The 15,115-nt window shown below is 38.3% G+C and overlaps 4 protein-coding genes across 17 annotated transcripts in view; 2 read left to right on the top strand and 2 right to left on the bottom strand.

Annotated features, from left to right (window-relative positions):
- Window positions 1-3,721, bottom strand: part of LOC111806369 (lisH domain and HEAT repeat-containing protein KIAA1468 homolog) — an 11,541-nt gene extending 7,820 nt beyond the window's left edge. For 4 of the 6 annotated variants that reach the window (XR_002816796.1, XR_002816797.1, XM_023691660.1 and 1 more), the window contains exons 1-4: window positions 3,322-3,721; window positions 1,940-2,092; window positions 1,050-1,228; window positions 184-291 (exon numbers count right to left, since the gene is read on the bottom strand). Coding sequence is in view for 4 of the 6 variants with exons in the window: in XM_023691660.1 (XP_023547428.1) it covers window positions 184-291; window positions 1,050-1,228; window positions 1,940-2,092; window positions 3,322-3,520 (639 nt within the window). In the remaining 2 variants the exon portion in view is untranslated. Of the gene's footprint in view, window positions 1-183; window positions 292-1,049; window positions 1,229-1,588; window positions 1,714-1,939; window positions 2,093-3,321 lie in introns of those variants that run through there. The other 2 variants (XM_023691682.1, XM_023691688.1) reach the window with 2 other exon arrangements.
- A 569-nt stretch (window positions 3,722-4,290) lies between these two features.
- Window positions 4,291-7,935, bottom strand: LOC111798215. 3 transcript variants are annotated; one of them, XM_023681247.1, is made up of 8 exons: window positions 7,826-7,935; window positions 7,534-7,722; window positions 6,541-6,676; window positions 5,780-6,467; window positions 5,652-5,694; window positions 5,450-5,568; window positions 4,843-5,257; window positions 4,291-4,554 (listed from the first exon to the last, which is right to left on the bottom strand). In XM_023681247.1, the coding sequence occupies exons 2-4, from the start codon at window positions 7,692-7,694 to the stop codon at window positions 6,411-6,413; spliced, it is 354 nt and encodes a 117-aa protein (XP_023537015.1). In that variant the 5' UTR covers window positions 7,695-7,722; window positions 7,826-7,935; the 3' UTR covers window positions 4,291-4,554; window positions 4,843-5,257; window positions 5,450-5,568; window positions 5,652-5,694; window positions 5,780-6,410. The 3 variants fall into 3 exon arrangements, with proteins under 3 accessions (XP_023537015.1, XP_023537006.1, XP_023536997.1); XM_023681238.1 differs by having other exon boundaries at window positions 5,652-6,467; XM_023681229.1 differs by having other exon boundaries at window positions 5,450-6,467.
- An 87-nt stretch (window positions 7,936-8,022) lies between these two features.
- LOC111798160 lies at window positions 8,023-9,722 on the top strand. The gene is made up of 2 exons (XM_023681163.1): window positions 8,023-8,740; window positions 8,930-9,722. Exons 1-2 carry the CDS (start codon window positions 8,061-8,063, stop codon window positions 9,615-9,617), a joined length of 1,368 nt encoding a protein of 455 aa, XP_023536931.1. The 5' UTR covers window positions 8,023-8,060; the 3' UTR covers window positions 9,618-9,722.
- Window positions 9,723-10,678: 956 nt separating this feature from the next.
- Window positions 10,679-14,180, top strand: LOC111798169 (putative lipid phosphate phosphatase 3, chloroplastic). Of its 7 annotated transcripts, none has more exons than XM_023681196.1 (11): window positions 10,680-10,806; window positions 10,892-11,001; window positions 11,157-11,163; window positions 11,617-11,718; window positions 12,286-12,510; window positions 12,617-12,704; window positions 12,972-13,081; window positions 13,158-13,248; window positions 13,365-13,553; window positions 13,638-13,697; window positions 13,797-14,180. In XM_023681196.1, the coding sequence occupies exons 5-11, from the start codon at window positions 12,295-12,297 to the stop codon at window positions 14,012-14,014; spliced, it is 972 nt and encodes a 323-aa protein (XP_023536964.1). In that variant the 5' UTR covers window positions 10,680-10,806; window positions 10,892-11,001; window positions 11,157-11,163; window positions 11,617-11,718; window positions 12,286-12,294; the 3' UTR covers window positions 14,015-14,180. The 7 variants fall into 7 exon arrangements, with proteins under 7 accessions (XP_023536971.1, XP_023536964.1, XP_023536958.1 ...); XM_023681190.1 differs by having other exon boundaries at window positions 11,597-11,718; XM_023681183.1 differs by lacking the exon at window positions 11,157-11,163 and having other exon boundaries at window positions 11,597-11,718.
- Window positions 14,181-15,115: the final 935 nt, after the last annotated feature.

The raw sequence follows: 15,115 nt of genomic DNA, 5'->3' as shown, positions 1-15,115 counted from the left end.
CCAAAAAAAAAAAAATTCAAACAACCAATAGGGAAAAAAAGCTTACTAAGACAATGGGGTATTAATATTTTTTGGTAGCGTCTAACTTCAATTATTTCTTTGATGGAGCAATATTAATATTTATCGGAACCGTCTTTAAAATGAACATGAGGGCAACTTGCACACACTTGGACCAGGAACTACCTCAGCAGCTTCCGTGGTGGAGGATAAATATTGATAATAGTAGTGACGCAGGGCATCTGATACAGATGCAGGTGAGTTAGGCCAAACGTCAAGGTTTTGATCTGTAACCTGCATAGAAAAAGCTTAATATATAATTTAAAACGCCAATTGATGCCTATGTGCAGTCTGAAGCACATTACATGCAACCATAAACCTGCTCTTTAAGGCAGACTCAACATTTTCTTTTTTTTTAAATCAAGTTAGGAAAAAGGAAAAAAACAAGTCCCCTAGAAGAAACGAAAATAAAGGTCAAGTACAGAAAACATACTAGAATATGACAAAAAATTATAATACCCATACATTAATGATTGATTATGATAATCATCTCAATCAACATTCAAGTCACAAACCAAAGATTGCCGTAAAAAGTTGGAATAAACAAAAAAAAATTAATCAACTTAGTTGGTTATTGATGAGTTTATTTTTAAATATATATGTATATATACACACACACTATTTTTGCAATTATTAACATGTTTGTGAATATTAAGAAAATGATGTGATCATCCAACGAAATTTTCCTATAATTCTGGTAGAAACATGAGTATTCCTTGCTTTCTACTCAAACCAGTTGTCTCTAACATTAAACAGCTTGAACCATCTTAGGAGTCATCTTCTCAAAGGTCATGAATTACCTATTAAGTCATTAAATTTAAGATCATCTTTTTTACAGATGGAAACCAAAGATTTAAGATAATCTTTTTTACAGATGGAAACGAAATAAGGTTTCTAGCTCCTCTCTTCTAGGAAATTGGTGCATACTATACAACAACTAACTCAAAGAACAACACAACAACAAAAGGTCCATAATCTTCCATGGTGCATACCTCCTCATAAAATGTCATTGCAGTAAGTCGATAACCTGCTATAAGCAGATATTCCTTCACAGCACGATTAAGATCTTGACGTTCATTGCCTTTAAGTGGACCCAGATCAGAGAAGCCATCCCTCTTTTCTTCATAAGCCTCTTGCCGACCACTAATTGTAGAATCAGCCTTTGTATCTACTAAATCAATCGAGAGAAATAACTTCAGGAATCAGATAATAGAAGATAAGCATTGACCAATCAAATAATATCCATACATTGCAGACAAGAAATTATTCAAATATTATGCTTATTGTCATATGGCCTATAAACATTTTGGCACGAGTTCTTTTCATGTTTCTGAAGAATCTTACTTTCCTTGATTGAAATCATAAAGCAAGGATTTGAGGCATCCACAAGGATACCAATCACCCCAGTTGATAAAAAAAAGCCATGAGTGTGGAGTGAGAGCGATTAGAGTTTACTTCAGAAATAGAGATTTTTGATGTAGTTGCACATGTTTTTGCTCTTTTCATTGAGATTGGGTCAGTATTCAAAAACCTAATTCCTGTTGACACTGCAATTGTATCGAGCAAAGAAGGTGGGGCCATGACTGACTGCTGCACTAGCACTTTCTACCTTTACTTCCAAACCCACTAATCTTTTGGGAAGCAGACCTTCAATATCTGAAACGCTGAAAGTATTAGGATTCCAAAGATTATTTTAGATGGACACTGCAGTCTTTGCAACAATTTCCCCCATTGTTCAGCCGTTTTTCAGCCTTAGTTTTAATAGAAATAATCAAATGCAATCAGATTGATGCAAATGTATACATACATACATATATATATATATATATATATATATATATATATATATATATATGATATATTATAGATATATATATATTACCACTCAACACAACTGAACGGGCCTCCTTCTTTTTCTGCAATTCGATCTTCAACTTTGAAATGTCTTCTTGAGCTAAGCGCAGCTCATACTTGCTGATAGCTAACTTTTCTGCTATTGCTTCTTTCTCCTCCAACAAAGTTTGAGGCTCTGCAACTGCCCTCAAATAGGAAAGAGAGAAAAGGGACATTACATCCAGGAACACGATTAAACAACAATATCATGATTCTTACAAAAATTAGTCATAGAATGTAAAGAAAGCAGAAAAGTTTAATTTCTTCTACAAATTTCTTCTAAACCAAACATAGAGAAGAAAAATCGACATTATATATATGTGTATGTGTGATATATATATAACTTCATTAAAGAAGCAAGACAACAAAAATATACTGGGAGACAAGGTCTCAACCCAAAAAGAAGTCGCAGGGATTACATAAAAATCCTCTAGTTGGCAATAAAGAAAAATAAGTAAAATTACCAAATGGTTTCTCAATTCTCAAACTCTTCTTTACGGTCATCCTTAAATATTACAAGATTAATTTCCAACTATACCGCCCAAAACAAAGACTTGTCCGATGGGAGGAATGTGTTGATCTGCGACCGTTTCTCCATTGGCATATGAATTGGATTTTGAGTTGTCTAAGGTCATAATCGAATTATTGTATATTTGAGCTTATTTTTTCTGCTTCTATCTATCTTGCTATATTTTTCCAACTTCTATCGCATTATCCAACATCCGTGGGTATTCAACTAGTTTTCTCAACCCTGATGTCTATCCACTAAGTTACATAGCAAGACAATTAGAACTCCTGTATCAAACCTTCAGCATAAGCTATAAGCGACACATGCGATCAAATTTAAGCAAGACAATGAAAAAAAAAAACTATTAACCACTAAAAAGACAGATAACTATATGCTCTTCTAGATAAAGGCCAATAGTTTGCTGATATTATTACGATTCATTTCCTCCATTTATTGAAAATAAAAATCATGATGTCAGGTTTAAGGATAATGTAGAATCTTGTAAAAGCCTATTGTTCAGGCCAAAAGCTGCAATTGAAAATTGGGAAGATCCCGGCCACAATTTGTATCGGTTAAACAAGTTATGGGAATTCAAAAAGCAAATAAAACCAATGTTTTACGTCAATGCAGGCTATGGAATTGAGATTGACGACACAGAAAGATTTGGAGCTGTGGAACTTAAGATTGAGAGCGAATTATAGAACCGCTCTACTTGAAGAAAATTTGAAAATAGTAGAAATCAAGTACAAACCACATTCCCCTAATTTCTGTTCCCGGACGGAAAAAATAGAAGCAGAATAAATGCATACAAGGAAAATAAGATATCAGGAAATCAACATGATAGAGGAGGGGAAAATAAGAACCTCGAGGAGAATTGAAGCGGGAGATTTGATCAGGAGGGAAGTGAACAGGATCGGAGAAGAAGGCCTTGAGGCGAATGGCCTGCGCATCCCGGCCATCGTCGAGAAGCTCGTGGAGGAGCTCAAATGCTGTCAACACATAGTTCTCCTCCAGCAAAAAGTTAACGACGCAATTGCACAACGACGATCTTTCCACGTCCATGGAAATGGTTTTGCAGAATCGGGTCACATACTATCTCAACTCAATGAGAAAACCATTGTTTATTCTGGAAGTCCATCTTCATTACGTCGAAAATGATATGAAATGAAATGAAATGAAATGAATTGAATTGAAGAAGAGAGGAAAAAGCAGCGGCAAAGCTCTGCTGGATCTCAACTCTCCAGTCTGATTCAGTTTTTTGGATCTTCGTGGTTTCCCAAGAAATTAATATTTTCTCATGTGGAGACAAAACTGCACTTTTTTTTCTTTTATTATTTTTTTTAATTCACTTTTATCATTACCTTTAATTTAACATAATCTAAACTTTTACTACTTTAAATACATAATTAATTTTATATTTGGTTGACTTTTTCTTTAAATCGTCAACAACTTTAAATTTATAGCTATTTTTTCTTTTTTCTTTTTTTATTTTTTTTGTACCATTCATTTTAGTCTTTACACTTAAAAAAATTACTATTTTAATCCTGACTTTTTTAATAAATGGTTGATATAATTTTATATATAAATGTTGAAGACATTTAATAAATGAGATTATGTGATAAAATAGTATATTTATATTTTCACAAAATTGAGATATGGTCATTTCTATTGATATCGACCTTTAAAATCTCAATTATAACTTTTTTTCAATAAAATTATTTATTTGGTAAAAGATTGTTTTTTTTTTTTTAAATACACATTGTTTTAAACTCAACGGTTAAGTATGGGAAGCTGCTTACCGTCGTACACTCATCCCAAGAATCAAAATCAAGTCGAGAATGCGAAAAGACCCTATTATATATCACAGTTTCAGAATCACCTACACCAAAACATCATAAAAAGAAAGAGCAGAGAAATAACAAAATTTGGGATATGGAGGGAAATGAAGGGGAGATGTTTGAAATTGGTCCCATGCAAATCTGCTCATCTCTGATACAATGAAGAACAGATTGGAGAATGACCTTGTCCTTCGTGACCAGCTCCTTCCTTTTGCTCGAGCCAGCCCCAGTGTCACAGCCTCTCTTTATCCAAGCTCTCTGAACAATAACAAAGCCAAGTACCCGAGAGAGAGTGTGTGAGATCCCATATCGGTTGGAGAGAGAACGAAACATTCCTTTTAAAGGTGTGGAACACTCTCCCTAACAGACGTGTTTTATAACCGTGAAGCTGACGGTGATACGTAATGAGCCAAAGCAGACAATATCTGCTAGCGATGGGCTTGGATGGTTAACGAGAGAGAAATTAGTGTAAATCCAAGGGAGATTTTTTTTTAGATATTTTGCTTTTACAAGCTTCCGAAAGAGATGTAAGTGAGGAAATAATACCTGGTTTTCTGTTCTGGCTATGATGACCTTGTTCAAAATTAATATGCAGATTATTCTAGTCAACTTCAGGAAGGAGATTCTTCCATTTCTTCAGAAGGACGTACTTTTAGAAGTTGATTGTTCTGATCTTCTTGTTTTCAGTGATTACATGGCCATTGCAGCACATAATGAAGGTGCCAACGTTGCTCTGTAAGTTCACAAGCCTGAACTTTACCCCACTTCTATAAAAAGAGCCCACCGGACTCATAAACAAGTTCATTTTTTCTTCACTTCTGTAGCTATTTGGAAAAGGAAAACTGCAAAATGGGCTATCTCCTTTCTTGCTTATACATACGCAGGAGAGCTTCCGAGCTTGGCTTTTGGTTTTGATACTCATGGACTGGTAAAGCTTTCATACCATAGTCATCCATTCATTCTGCAGGAATTGAACATGAATAGATCTTAAAAATGAAGTAATTGGCTTGGCCAGTTATGCTTCAAGGATTCAAACTCTCCATACATATTGAAATATTGAAAACTGATACATAATATCTTTTCTAATGTTGTCCAACTATTTTGATATTGAACGCTAAAACATGACATTTTTACGAATCTTTTAGGTATTTACCTTGAATTCAGTGCCTCAAACCAATGATGAGGTTGCAGCAGGGGCAATTAGATGAAACTTTATATCTCCGGGGATCCCTTTGAATCTACAAGCCTTGAGAATGCAATATTTGCAATACCCTGCAACAATGTCTTCTATTATAAATGTTCTAGCTTACGAGCGCAATTTTGAAACATGAAACAATGGGTTCAATTCTCTTTACAGAAAATTCGCTCAGCCGAGTATCCGTTGGGCACAGTTACAACCTGAAAGATGTTCAGACAAGAAGAGTTGTGAATGTAGAAACAGCATCAAGGTTTAGATTTTCAGTCAAGGAGGTTGGGGCTACACCATTTTTTCCATGCAAATATGTATACCCACTTCAGATTAACCAGGTAAGGATATCAGGAGAATCCACCTATAAAGCAATGGCAGCATGCAATTGCATAAGCCTGGCCTTCTCATAGAAACTAAGTTATATTCTTTAGCAGTAAAATTTCTCCTCAGAACCTTCTCCGTGACATTGAAATTTGAATTAGTAGCTATATAACAGACCAAAAAGTGACCATATAAGATAAGGTTTTGAAGTCAAAACTAATTGTTTTGACACACAGGTACAAGATGAAAACTCTACAAGCAGGCAGAAACGAGCAGATGTCCAGCCAAAAGTATCAAAAAATGATTTCCTGTCGATTCTTGGAGATATGGATAACAAGAAGTATCCCATCTTATTGACTGGTAAATACCAAGATGATTTAAGAAGCTCCCTAGTCCTTCCAAACCTACAATTGAACATTTTCTTAATGTCTTCAGGCCCTACGCTTTACAAACTGCGTACAGCTCTAATTAAATTATTCAAGGAAATCCGAAGGAAAATGTGATATCCCATGTCTTCTCCTTGCCTTTGGTGGAACTGAAGAAACCATAAGCACACTGCTACCTCCATATGTTGCTAGTATTTAAGAACGTTAATTCTGAGCTCTTATGCTGGTTCATAAAGGCCCAACATATGACCGTCAATACATCGCATGGATGCAACCTGAAACAAGCAATTAAAGCTTTAAAAGCCTTAATCATTTATGATTCAAGAGAGTGGGGTGGCGAGTTTATACCTTTCCGTGTATTTCATACTTTATTGGACCATCTAATTCAGCTCCCATTGCCATTAATTTGGTTACCGTGCTGTTAATATCTGTCACCGTGAATGATAGCAGCGAAGAATATCCCTTCTGTTGCACAATATGGTCACTGTGACCCCAAGTTAGCAGATAAAGCATCCAATCAAGGCCAAAGCATCTAAATATGTGAAATTAAAACCTCAAGTTTTTATATCAAACTAGGGGAACAAAATATTTATCTCAAAATACGGCTCAACTTGCTTGCTTTGATAATTCATATTAAGGACAAAGTAAGCCCATGCAGCGATTTAAACACTCAATACCAGTGAGATCCCACATCGGTTGAAGAAGGGATCGAAACATTGCTTATAAAGGTGTTGAAACCTCTCCCTAGTGGACGCGTTTTCCAACCTTGAGGGGAAGCCCACAAGAGAAAGCCCAAAGAGGACAATATCTGTTAGCGGTGGGGTAGGCTGTTACAATACCTCTCAATCACGGCCAACTCTAAAGGGAAACAATTTAAGAACTAGTACTTCAAGAGAATGCCTTCAACAAACACCAAATTTTCATGAAATGTCCATCAATCCACGTGCAAAGAACCGAGTTAACAATGTAAGTTGTACTCGTCATAAACTTCCAATATCCTCCCCGAACAATAGAACTTCCTACCATTTCTCCGTGGTTCATTCTTTCCTACGAGTTAAGACCATATATCTTCTGTAATCAATTATATGAAATTGAATCATTTATATACCAAGCTCATTACCCATTGCCCCGATGAACCTCTATACGAATACAACCACTTACAAACGACGCTTGGCTTATAGTATTTGACCGTTTTTCATTCTTAATTTCTCGCAGGCACTACATCAAACACATACAAGACACCTAACTATGGCACAATCGTTTTGGTGTAAACAGATCAACAGAACACATAAAATGCAAGGATTAATGATTTCGTAGAGAATAAAAAAATAGCGCAATTACTTGGATTGCATGAGAGCGAGTTTGAGAGGCCCGGACTGAAGCTCCGCCCAACGAAGAGTGCAGACATGAACAGTAAAGTCCAAGCCCTCTGAGTAGAATCTTGCGGCTCTGGGAACGTCCTTGTGTAATTGAAGTATCCACTTAAAAGACGCTGCTGCCATAACTCTCTTTCGAGTTTTCAGGGCGTCACTGGGTTAGCCAGCACGAGGAAGACAAAAAAAAAAAAACGTTACGCTTACGATTTGGAGCGGAGATTAACAAAAATAAGAACTGTACGTATGGTGGAACTTACAGTAACGAAATGGCGAAAACAGAAGAAGAAAAGCCCGCCAATGGACCGGCGACGGAGGCTGCGAATTTGATGAAATTAAGATGTGAACGCAGTGAACAGTTGGGCGCGGGCGAGATCTACAAACAATTTAAGGGTAAATTACACGTGTCAACTGGCTTGAATTTTTTATTTTTTATTTTAAATATTGTTACATTTTAAGTATCTTCCCGTACGCTCCACCGATCTCAAAACCCAAATGGACCCACAGTCCCCGCCACAACCCGCCATCACCGCCGCCCCCACGAAGCTCCGTTTGATGTGCAGCTACGGCGGCCATATAACCCCACGCCCCCGCACCAAGTCCCTCTCCTATTTGGGCGGCGAAACCCGCATAATCTCCGTCGACCCAACCACCGTCAACACCCTCTCCTCCTTCATTTCTCATCTCCTCACAATTCTCCCCATTAAACCGCCCTTTTCCCTCAAGTATCAGCTCCCTTACTCCGCCCTCGACTCTCTTATCTCCCTCTCCTCCGATGACGATCTTCAGCTCATGCTCTGCCGGCACCTCCACCTCTCCTCTTCCACTTCCTCTCGCATTAGGCTCTTCATCTTGTTCCCCGAGCCGGAGAAGACCCGTAATGTTATTCATCATCCCAAGACTGAGGCCTGGTTCGTCGATGCGCTTAAGAGCGCGAAGATTTCGCAGAAGGGGCGCGATTTCTTGGTGGGGTTTGATGGGGATGCGTTGATCGGAGAGAATGAAGCTAAGGTTGTTGCAGATTTGGGTAATGGCGGTGTTTCTTTGGCCGAATCCATGCTTTTGGAAACCAGTTCTTCTTTTGAATCATCGTCTTCTTCGGATTTTGGACTCAGTTCTCTGGATAATACTGTTAAGCTGCCGACAACTTCTGATTCCGTCGCAACCCTCTCGAGGTACCTTTGACTTTTGTTTTTGCTCATTTCAATTTACTTAAACATCATCTCTACAATTTTTGGATATAGAATCTAAACCTTAATTTCTCCAAAAATCATACAGATCAGTTTCAAGATCATATTATCCTTTTATCTTGAGCTCTGACATTGCAGTGTTCTAATTGCCAAAAGAATTTGTAATCTTTACAGCGAGAATCCAGTTCAGAGTAATTTCCATGGCTCTGGAGTTTATCCCCAGAACCCCATTGGCTTTTCAGGGTATGCACTAGCTTCCCGACCAAACTGTTTTCAGCAGCAGGCATTGCAGTTTGTTGAAGCAGCCACACTGGTAGATAGCTGCCAGCTTCCTGCCGTGTATCCAATGCCTTCTTACTATCCAGTCCAGCAGCCTCAGTTTGTGCATTACCAGCCAATGCCAAGCCATATATATCCTCTCTACTTTTTACCTGTCGGGCAGACACAGGTTTCAGCCCCTTCCAACCTGCCTGCGCAGTGGGACTTGCACAATGCTGCAACTGGGAGCTTAAGTCATTCTCTTCCTCAAGTAGCTTACAAGGAGGTGACGCCAGAGCCACGCACACAAATGTTTGGAGCAATGGCTATTAAGTCTGCTGATGAAGTTCAGCAGCAGCCAGTAAACATTTCTAATGATGCTGCACCCGCTGCATCTGAAGTTGCTTGTACTCATAATGAATGCAACGATGACGACGACGATGATGACGACAACGACGATCCAGAAAGAACCTTAATATACAAATCTCAGCCTCCTCCTCCTCCTCCCCTGGTTCCTTCTCAGTTGCAAAGTAAAGCTCAAGCCACGACGAACATTCTGTCCGATGCGATGTCGCAGCTGCAGATGATCCAATCCAAACCATAAATCGCATAGTCGTCGTCAATTTGAGCATACTCAGTGGATCATACGTTAATTACTCGATCTGGTTGAACTTCTAGTCTATAATGAAACTATGAAAATTTGCCCCTACGTTTCCTTGTTTCAAATTAAAGTGCCTTGATATTTAGTCTACATCAAATGTATGCATGTAGAGATTGAGCTTGAATTGGACTAAATTTCAGTTGGTCGTTTCCTAAATTAAATATTGTGTCTTGTTCATGCACGGCTTGTTTTTTTGCTTTCACACTCACCTCTACAACAATCTATAATTAATTTAATTCCAAGTTGACATGTTTTTATAATAAAAAAGAAATGGTCGTGTTGGAAGAACATTAAATATCATATAAAGAAATGCTGTAAAGTGGTTTGATCGGATATAAATAATGCTATTGTAAATAAATAATATTTTTTTTGTTTTGTTTTAATTTTGATTCGTCAATTTATTTTTTTTAAGTAAAATTATATTGGAATTAGAGCCCTCCTAAAAATAAAATAACTAAAAAATTATTACTATACCAAGAAGGTGCACATTTTCTTCGGTGGCTCAATAACAGAAACTACGTGGCTAAACATATTTTTACTTAGAACTATTTTATGTCACGTGATCTTTTAAAAATTTTCATGACATGAAAGTGGGTGAGGATGAAACATGTTGAACTCGTGTTGGTATATAGAGATAGTCTTCACTTTTAAGAAACGAGGAAATAGGTAATGTGACCATATCACATGAGAATGTCGAGATCCTTAGATGCTGAATATGAATTCCAAATCCTAAACATGAATTGTTACATCGATATTCCATTTTATGTAATGGCTTGATTAAAAAATATGTATATATGATCTTTAGGTAATACAATAATGAGTATGTATTAAAAACATTGTGGATAACATACCTAACGTATTAGGGACAACATAGGACATCAATTTAACCAACTTCTAATTTGAACAATTTGTTTCTTTCTTGAAAAAGAGAAACCATAAAAAGTTAGGCACCTCGTGGGTGTCTCTATAATAATCGGGGAAAGCTGAACGTCCCATCGATTGAAACAGTTAAGGTAATTTTGTTAGATGGAGGAGGAGGAGACGGGCCAGAAGAAGGCCACAAAGTATCTCTTCCCACCGGATCCAGTTCTTCAATCAAACGCTTCGCGAATGTGATCAACTTTTGGAACCCGTTAATTTCTTCTTCTTTTTTTTTTTTTTTTNTTTTTTTTTTGGGTTGAATCTTTTGCATAGTAAATTCGTCGTTTACTTTTCAGCCGGTTGTCGCCTTTCGAGGGGCCAGTGGCTTTCTTCTTCTTGCCTCTTTCCTCGTGGGTATTTTCAAAGCCTTGGGACTCTGATAAGAAAGGCGAGGCTTCTTCCTACGGTATATAAAATATTTACTTCTTTGCTTTGTTTTGATGTGTGAGATCTTGTAACCACCTCTCATTTTGGGATTTCCCCTGCTTATGATTTCGTTGATACAATGCCGTGGAGGAATGTTGGTGGATCTCTTTTTTGTTTTAAGATTTTCGGCGGCAGGTTTCAGGTTAGTGGGTTACCCGGTTGCTAAATTTCAAGGAAATTTTAATTGCTTTAACTCTGTGAATGATTGATCTGTCCAATGCGTTTTCATGTTGATTAGATTTGAAATTGAAATGTGTTCTTCTTTTTGGCATAGATTGAGATTTTTTCTTGAATTGTTTTGGGAAAAATGGTTTTTGTTCAGATGCTGACCAACTGTTTGAATAAATGTCTGTGAGAGCTTTAGGAGCTGCAGAAGCTTTGAATGTATGATACCATTCACTTGGTTGTTAAGCTTTTCTTTGTTTCAGATATAACGAAACGATGAAACGACAAAACGACGAATCGAAAGTAATGGGGTTTTGTTAGAGACTGGTTATGCTCTCTTTTGGGATTCTAGCAAGATAGCTTATAGTTGTAGATATTCTGGAGCTCTTAATAATACTTTTCCCCTGAAGGTTTTGTTGGGGTTATTTAGGTTGCATCACAAAGAAGCCCACAGCTTTCCTCCATAACTAGCGGGAGCATTCCACCCATTAATTTCCCATTGATAGATCACCATAATCAAGAGCAGCAAAAGGTATCATCTTTTATGCTTTGTTCTTCTCTCTCCCTTTTTCTTTTGTTTCTTTGCATTAGATTACTGATATCTCATTAGTGATCTGATTAATGCTGGTTCGAGAATATTCGCTCATGATTTTTCTTCTTTCCATAATCATATTTTACAATGGAATGCACTGCCATGCTACTTATAAGATCCCTCATTGGTTGGAGAGAGGAACGAAGCTTTCCTTTACAAGGGTGTGGAAACCTCTCTCTAGTAGACGCGTTTTAAAACCGTGAAGCTGACCGTGATACAGGCCAAAACGGGCAATATCTGCTAGTGGTGAGCGTAGGCTGTTACAAATGGTATCAAAGCTAGGCACCGGACGGTGGATTGTGAGATCCCACATTAGTTGGAGAGGGGAATGAAGCATTTCTTTATAAGGGTGTGGAAGCCTCTCCCTAGTAGACACATTTTCAAATTGTGAGACCGACGGCAATACGTAACAGCCAAAGTAGACAATATTTGCAGCAGTGGGCTTGAGCGGTTATATTTATTTTTTTGTTCTAGTTTCATTGTTTTTCTGTTTTTGTGCTTGCACAGAACAACAGAATGAGGGAAGTGCAGCTTGGTTCACACACGTTAAGGTCCGATGGAGTCACCGTTGCGAGGATACACATGCACGATTGGTTTATATTTCTTCTTCTTGTGCTGATTGAGTTCATCCTAAATCTTTCCCATCCATTTTATCGCTATGTTGGGAAGGACATGATGACTGATCTCAAATTTCCCTTTAAAGATAATACTGTTCCTTTCTGGGCTGTACACGTAGGTTTGCTTGTGTTTTTCTTGTCTATGAAAACCTTTAGATATAAGCTGGAATGGACACTTATGTGAACGCATTTCCTTTTCTTTTCTACATGTGGATGGTTAGATCTATGCAGTTCTTCTGCCAATAGCAGTTTTTCTGTTCGTATATTGGCGTAGAAAGGATGTCTATGATCTTCATCACGCCATACTAGGTGAGATACGTTCCTCATTATTTCCTTTGTCCACATCGATTGGAGAGAGAAACGAGTGCCAGCAAGGACGCTGAGCTTTGAAGGGGGATGGATTGTGAGATCCCACATCGGTCGGAGAGGAGAACAAAACATTTTTTATAAGGGTGTAGAAATCTCTCCCTAGTAGACGCGTTTTAAAAACTTTGAGGGAAAGCTCGAAGAGGACAATATCTGTTAGCTGTGGGCTTGGGCTGTTACATAGCTGATGTAAACTAGCAAACCGTGCAGGTCTCTTATACTCTGTCTTAGTAACAGCAGTCATTACCGATGCGATAAAAATTGCGGTGGGACGACCTCGACCGAACTTCTTTTGGCGTTGTTTTCCCGACGGGAAAGATGTGTGTTTCCTAAACTTAACGTTTCTATACACATCTTGCTTGGCTTGATGTTGCATACTGATATCTTGTTTCTCAGGTTTATGATAAACTAGGCAATGTTGTATGTCATGGCGATGAGCATGTTATCAAGGAAGGGCATAAGAGCTTTCCAAGTGGGCATACTTCATGTAAGTTACAAAATGTTATTCTTTCCCTTCTAAGTTGAAAAGTAAGCCATCCCTAGCAAGATACAATAACGACACGATTTTCGATACCGGGAACGGTATCTTTCGACTCGATGCAGTGTCTTTTGCTGGTCTCGGTTTCCTGTCATTGTATTTATCAGGGAAAATAAAAGCATTCGACCAGCGAGGCCACATTGCAAAACTCTGCATTGTTTTTCTTCCCTTGCTTTTCGCAGCTCTCGTTGGCATATCTCGGGTGGACGACTACTGGCACCATTGGCAGGATGTATTTGCTGGAGGTCTGCTCGGTACGTACATTTTTCTTTGTCGTCTCGTCGCATTCGCATCGTGTACATTACGATAAATAGTTATAAAGAGCTCTACTTTTGCAGGGCTGGTCATATCTACCTTCTGCTACTTGCAGTTCTTTCCTCCTCCGTACAACTCTCAAGGTATGGTTTTGACCCCAAAATCGTCGATGTGTGCGCGTTGCAGCTCGCTCGTCAGTCATATCTAAACCATGGAATGTTTTTACTGATTGTGGCTTGTAGGTTGGGGACCGTATGCATACTTTAGAGAGTTGGAGATGCTTGCTACTAATACCCAACCTCCAACGAATGGCACATTTGTGGTCAATCAAGAGGATGTCGAACGACAGACCGGGAACGAGGGGGACGACCGAAGCAACGGTAGATTTCTCCTCCTGTCCACCGATTCAAATTCTTGTTTGTCAATGCAGGAAATTGAAAGTGAAACTGAGGGGAAATAAGTGGCTTGCATATATGTATATTGTTGCTTTGGAGGCTTCCATGGCACAGCATTGCTTGTATGGGTGTGGTGCATAGGCTAATTAAACAATACGGATCGTTTGTATAGCACTGTCTTCTTTGTATACACACAAATACATGAAATTGAATCTCTTTCACCTTCAAACATTTTTTTTTTTTAATTTTTTACTTCTGAACTCTTAGTCAACCATATATGTCACCTACTGGTTAGTTAGGTAAATAATACATAGCTCTTTTGTCTATGATATGTGCGTAAATGTTTTTTACTTAACACACCCAAGTAGAGATGTAACGGTCTAACGGTCTAAGTTCACCGACAGATATTGTCTGTTTTGACCCGTTATATATCACTGTCAGCTTCATGATTTTCAAAACGCGTTTGCTAGAGAGAGGTTTCTATGCCCTTATAAGAAATGTTTTGTTTCTCTCTTCAACTGATGAGATCTCACAATTCACCCCTCCATTGAGGGTTAGCGTCCTTGCTGGCACATCACTCGGTGTGCGTGTGGGTTATGGGCCCACCTATGAGCCTACCACGCTTCTTTCTTTCCTCAACCAACCCCCCTAGGGTCCAACGTCCTCATAGGGTAGGGAGCTAACAAGGACATTGTGCTCCCAAAAGGGATGGATTGTGAGATCTTATCTAGATTGGAGAGGAGAACGAAACATTTGTTATAAGGATATGTAAATCTCTTCCTAGTATACCATTTTAAACCTCCAAAGAGCAGAATATGGGCTGTTATAAACTTGCAAAACTCGAGTCTAAACGGGGCATAGAATCTCCATCTAAAGGAGGAATGGAGAAGGAGAAGAAAAAAATTTCTCGTTATTAGCTAAATGGGTTGGGGCCCGGGATTGAGAGAATATATATAAATAAATGAAAATGAGGAATAGAAGTACATTAGAATTGAAGAACATGCACCAACAACATATGAGGGCCATCCAAGTTAGTTAAAGTTGTGACAAATAAGCAAACCATTTGTCCCAACTTCGAAATGATTATCACTACACATCCAACCCTCTCTTCCTTTCCTTTCNCTCGTTATATATCACTGTCAGCTTCACGATTTTCAAAACGCGTT

The sequence above is a fragment of the Cucurbita pepo genome, chromosome LG01, assembly GCF_002806865.2.
Source record: "Cucurbita pepo subsp. pepo cultivar mu-cu-16 chromosome LG01, ASM280686v2, whole genome shotgun sequence".
NCBI lineage: Eukaryota > Viridiplantae > Streptophyta > Magnoliopsida > Cucurbitales > Cucurbitaceae > Cucurbita > Cucurbita pepo.
This window is presented reverse-complemented; position numbering and strand designations above follow the sequence as displayed.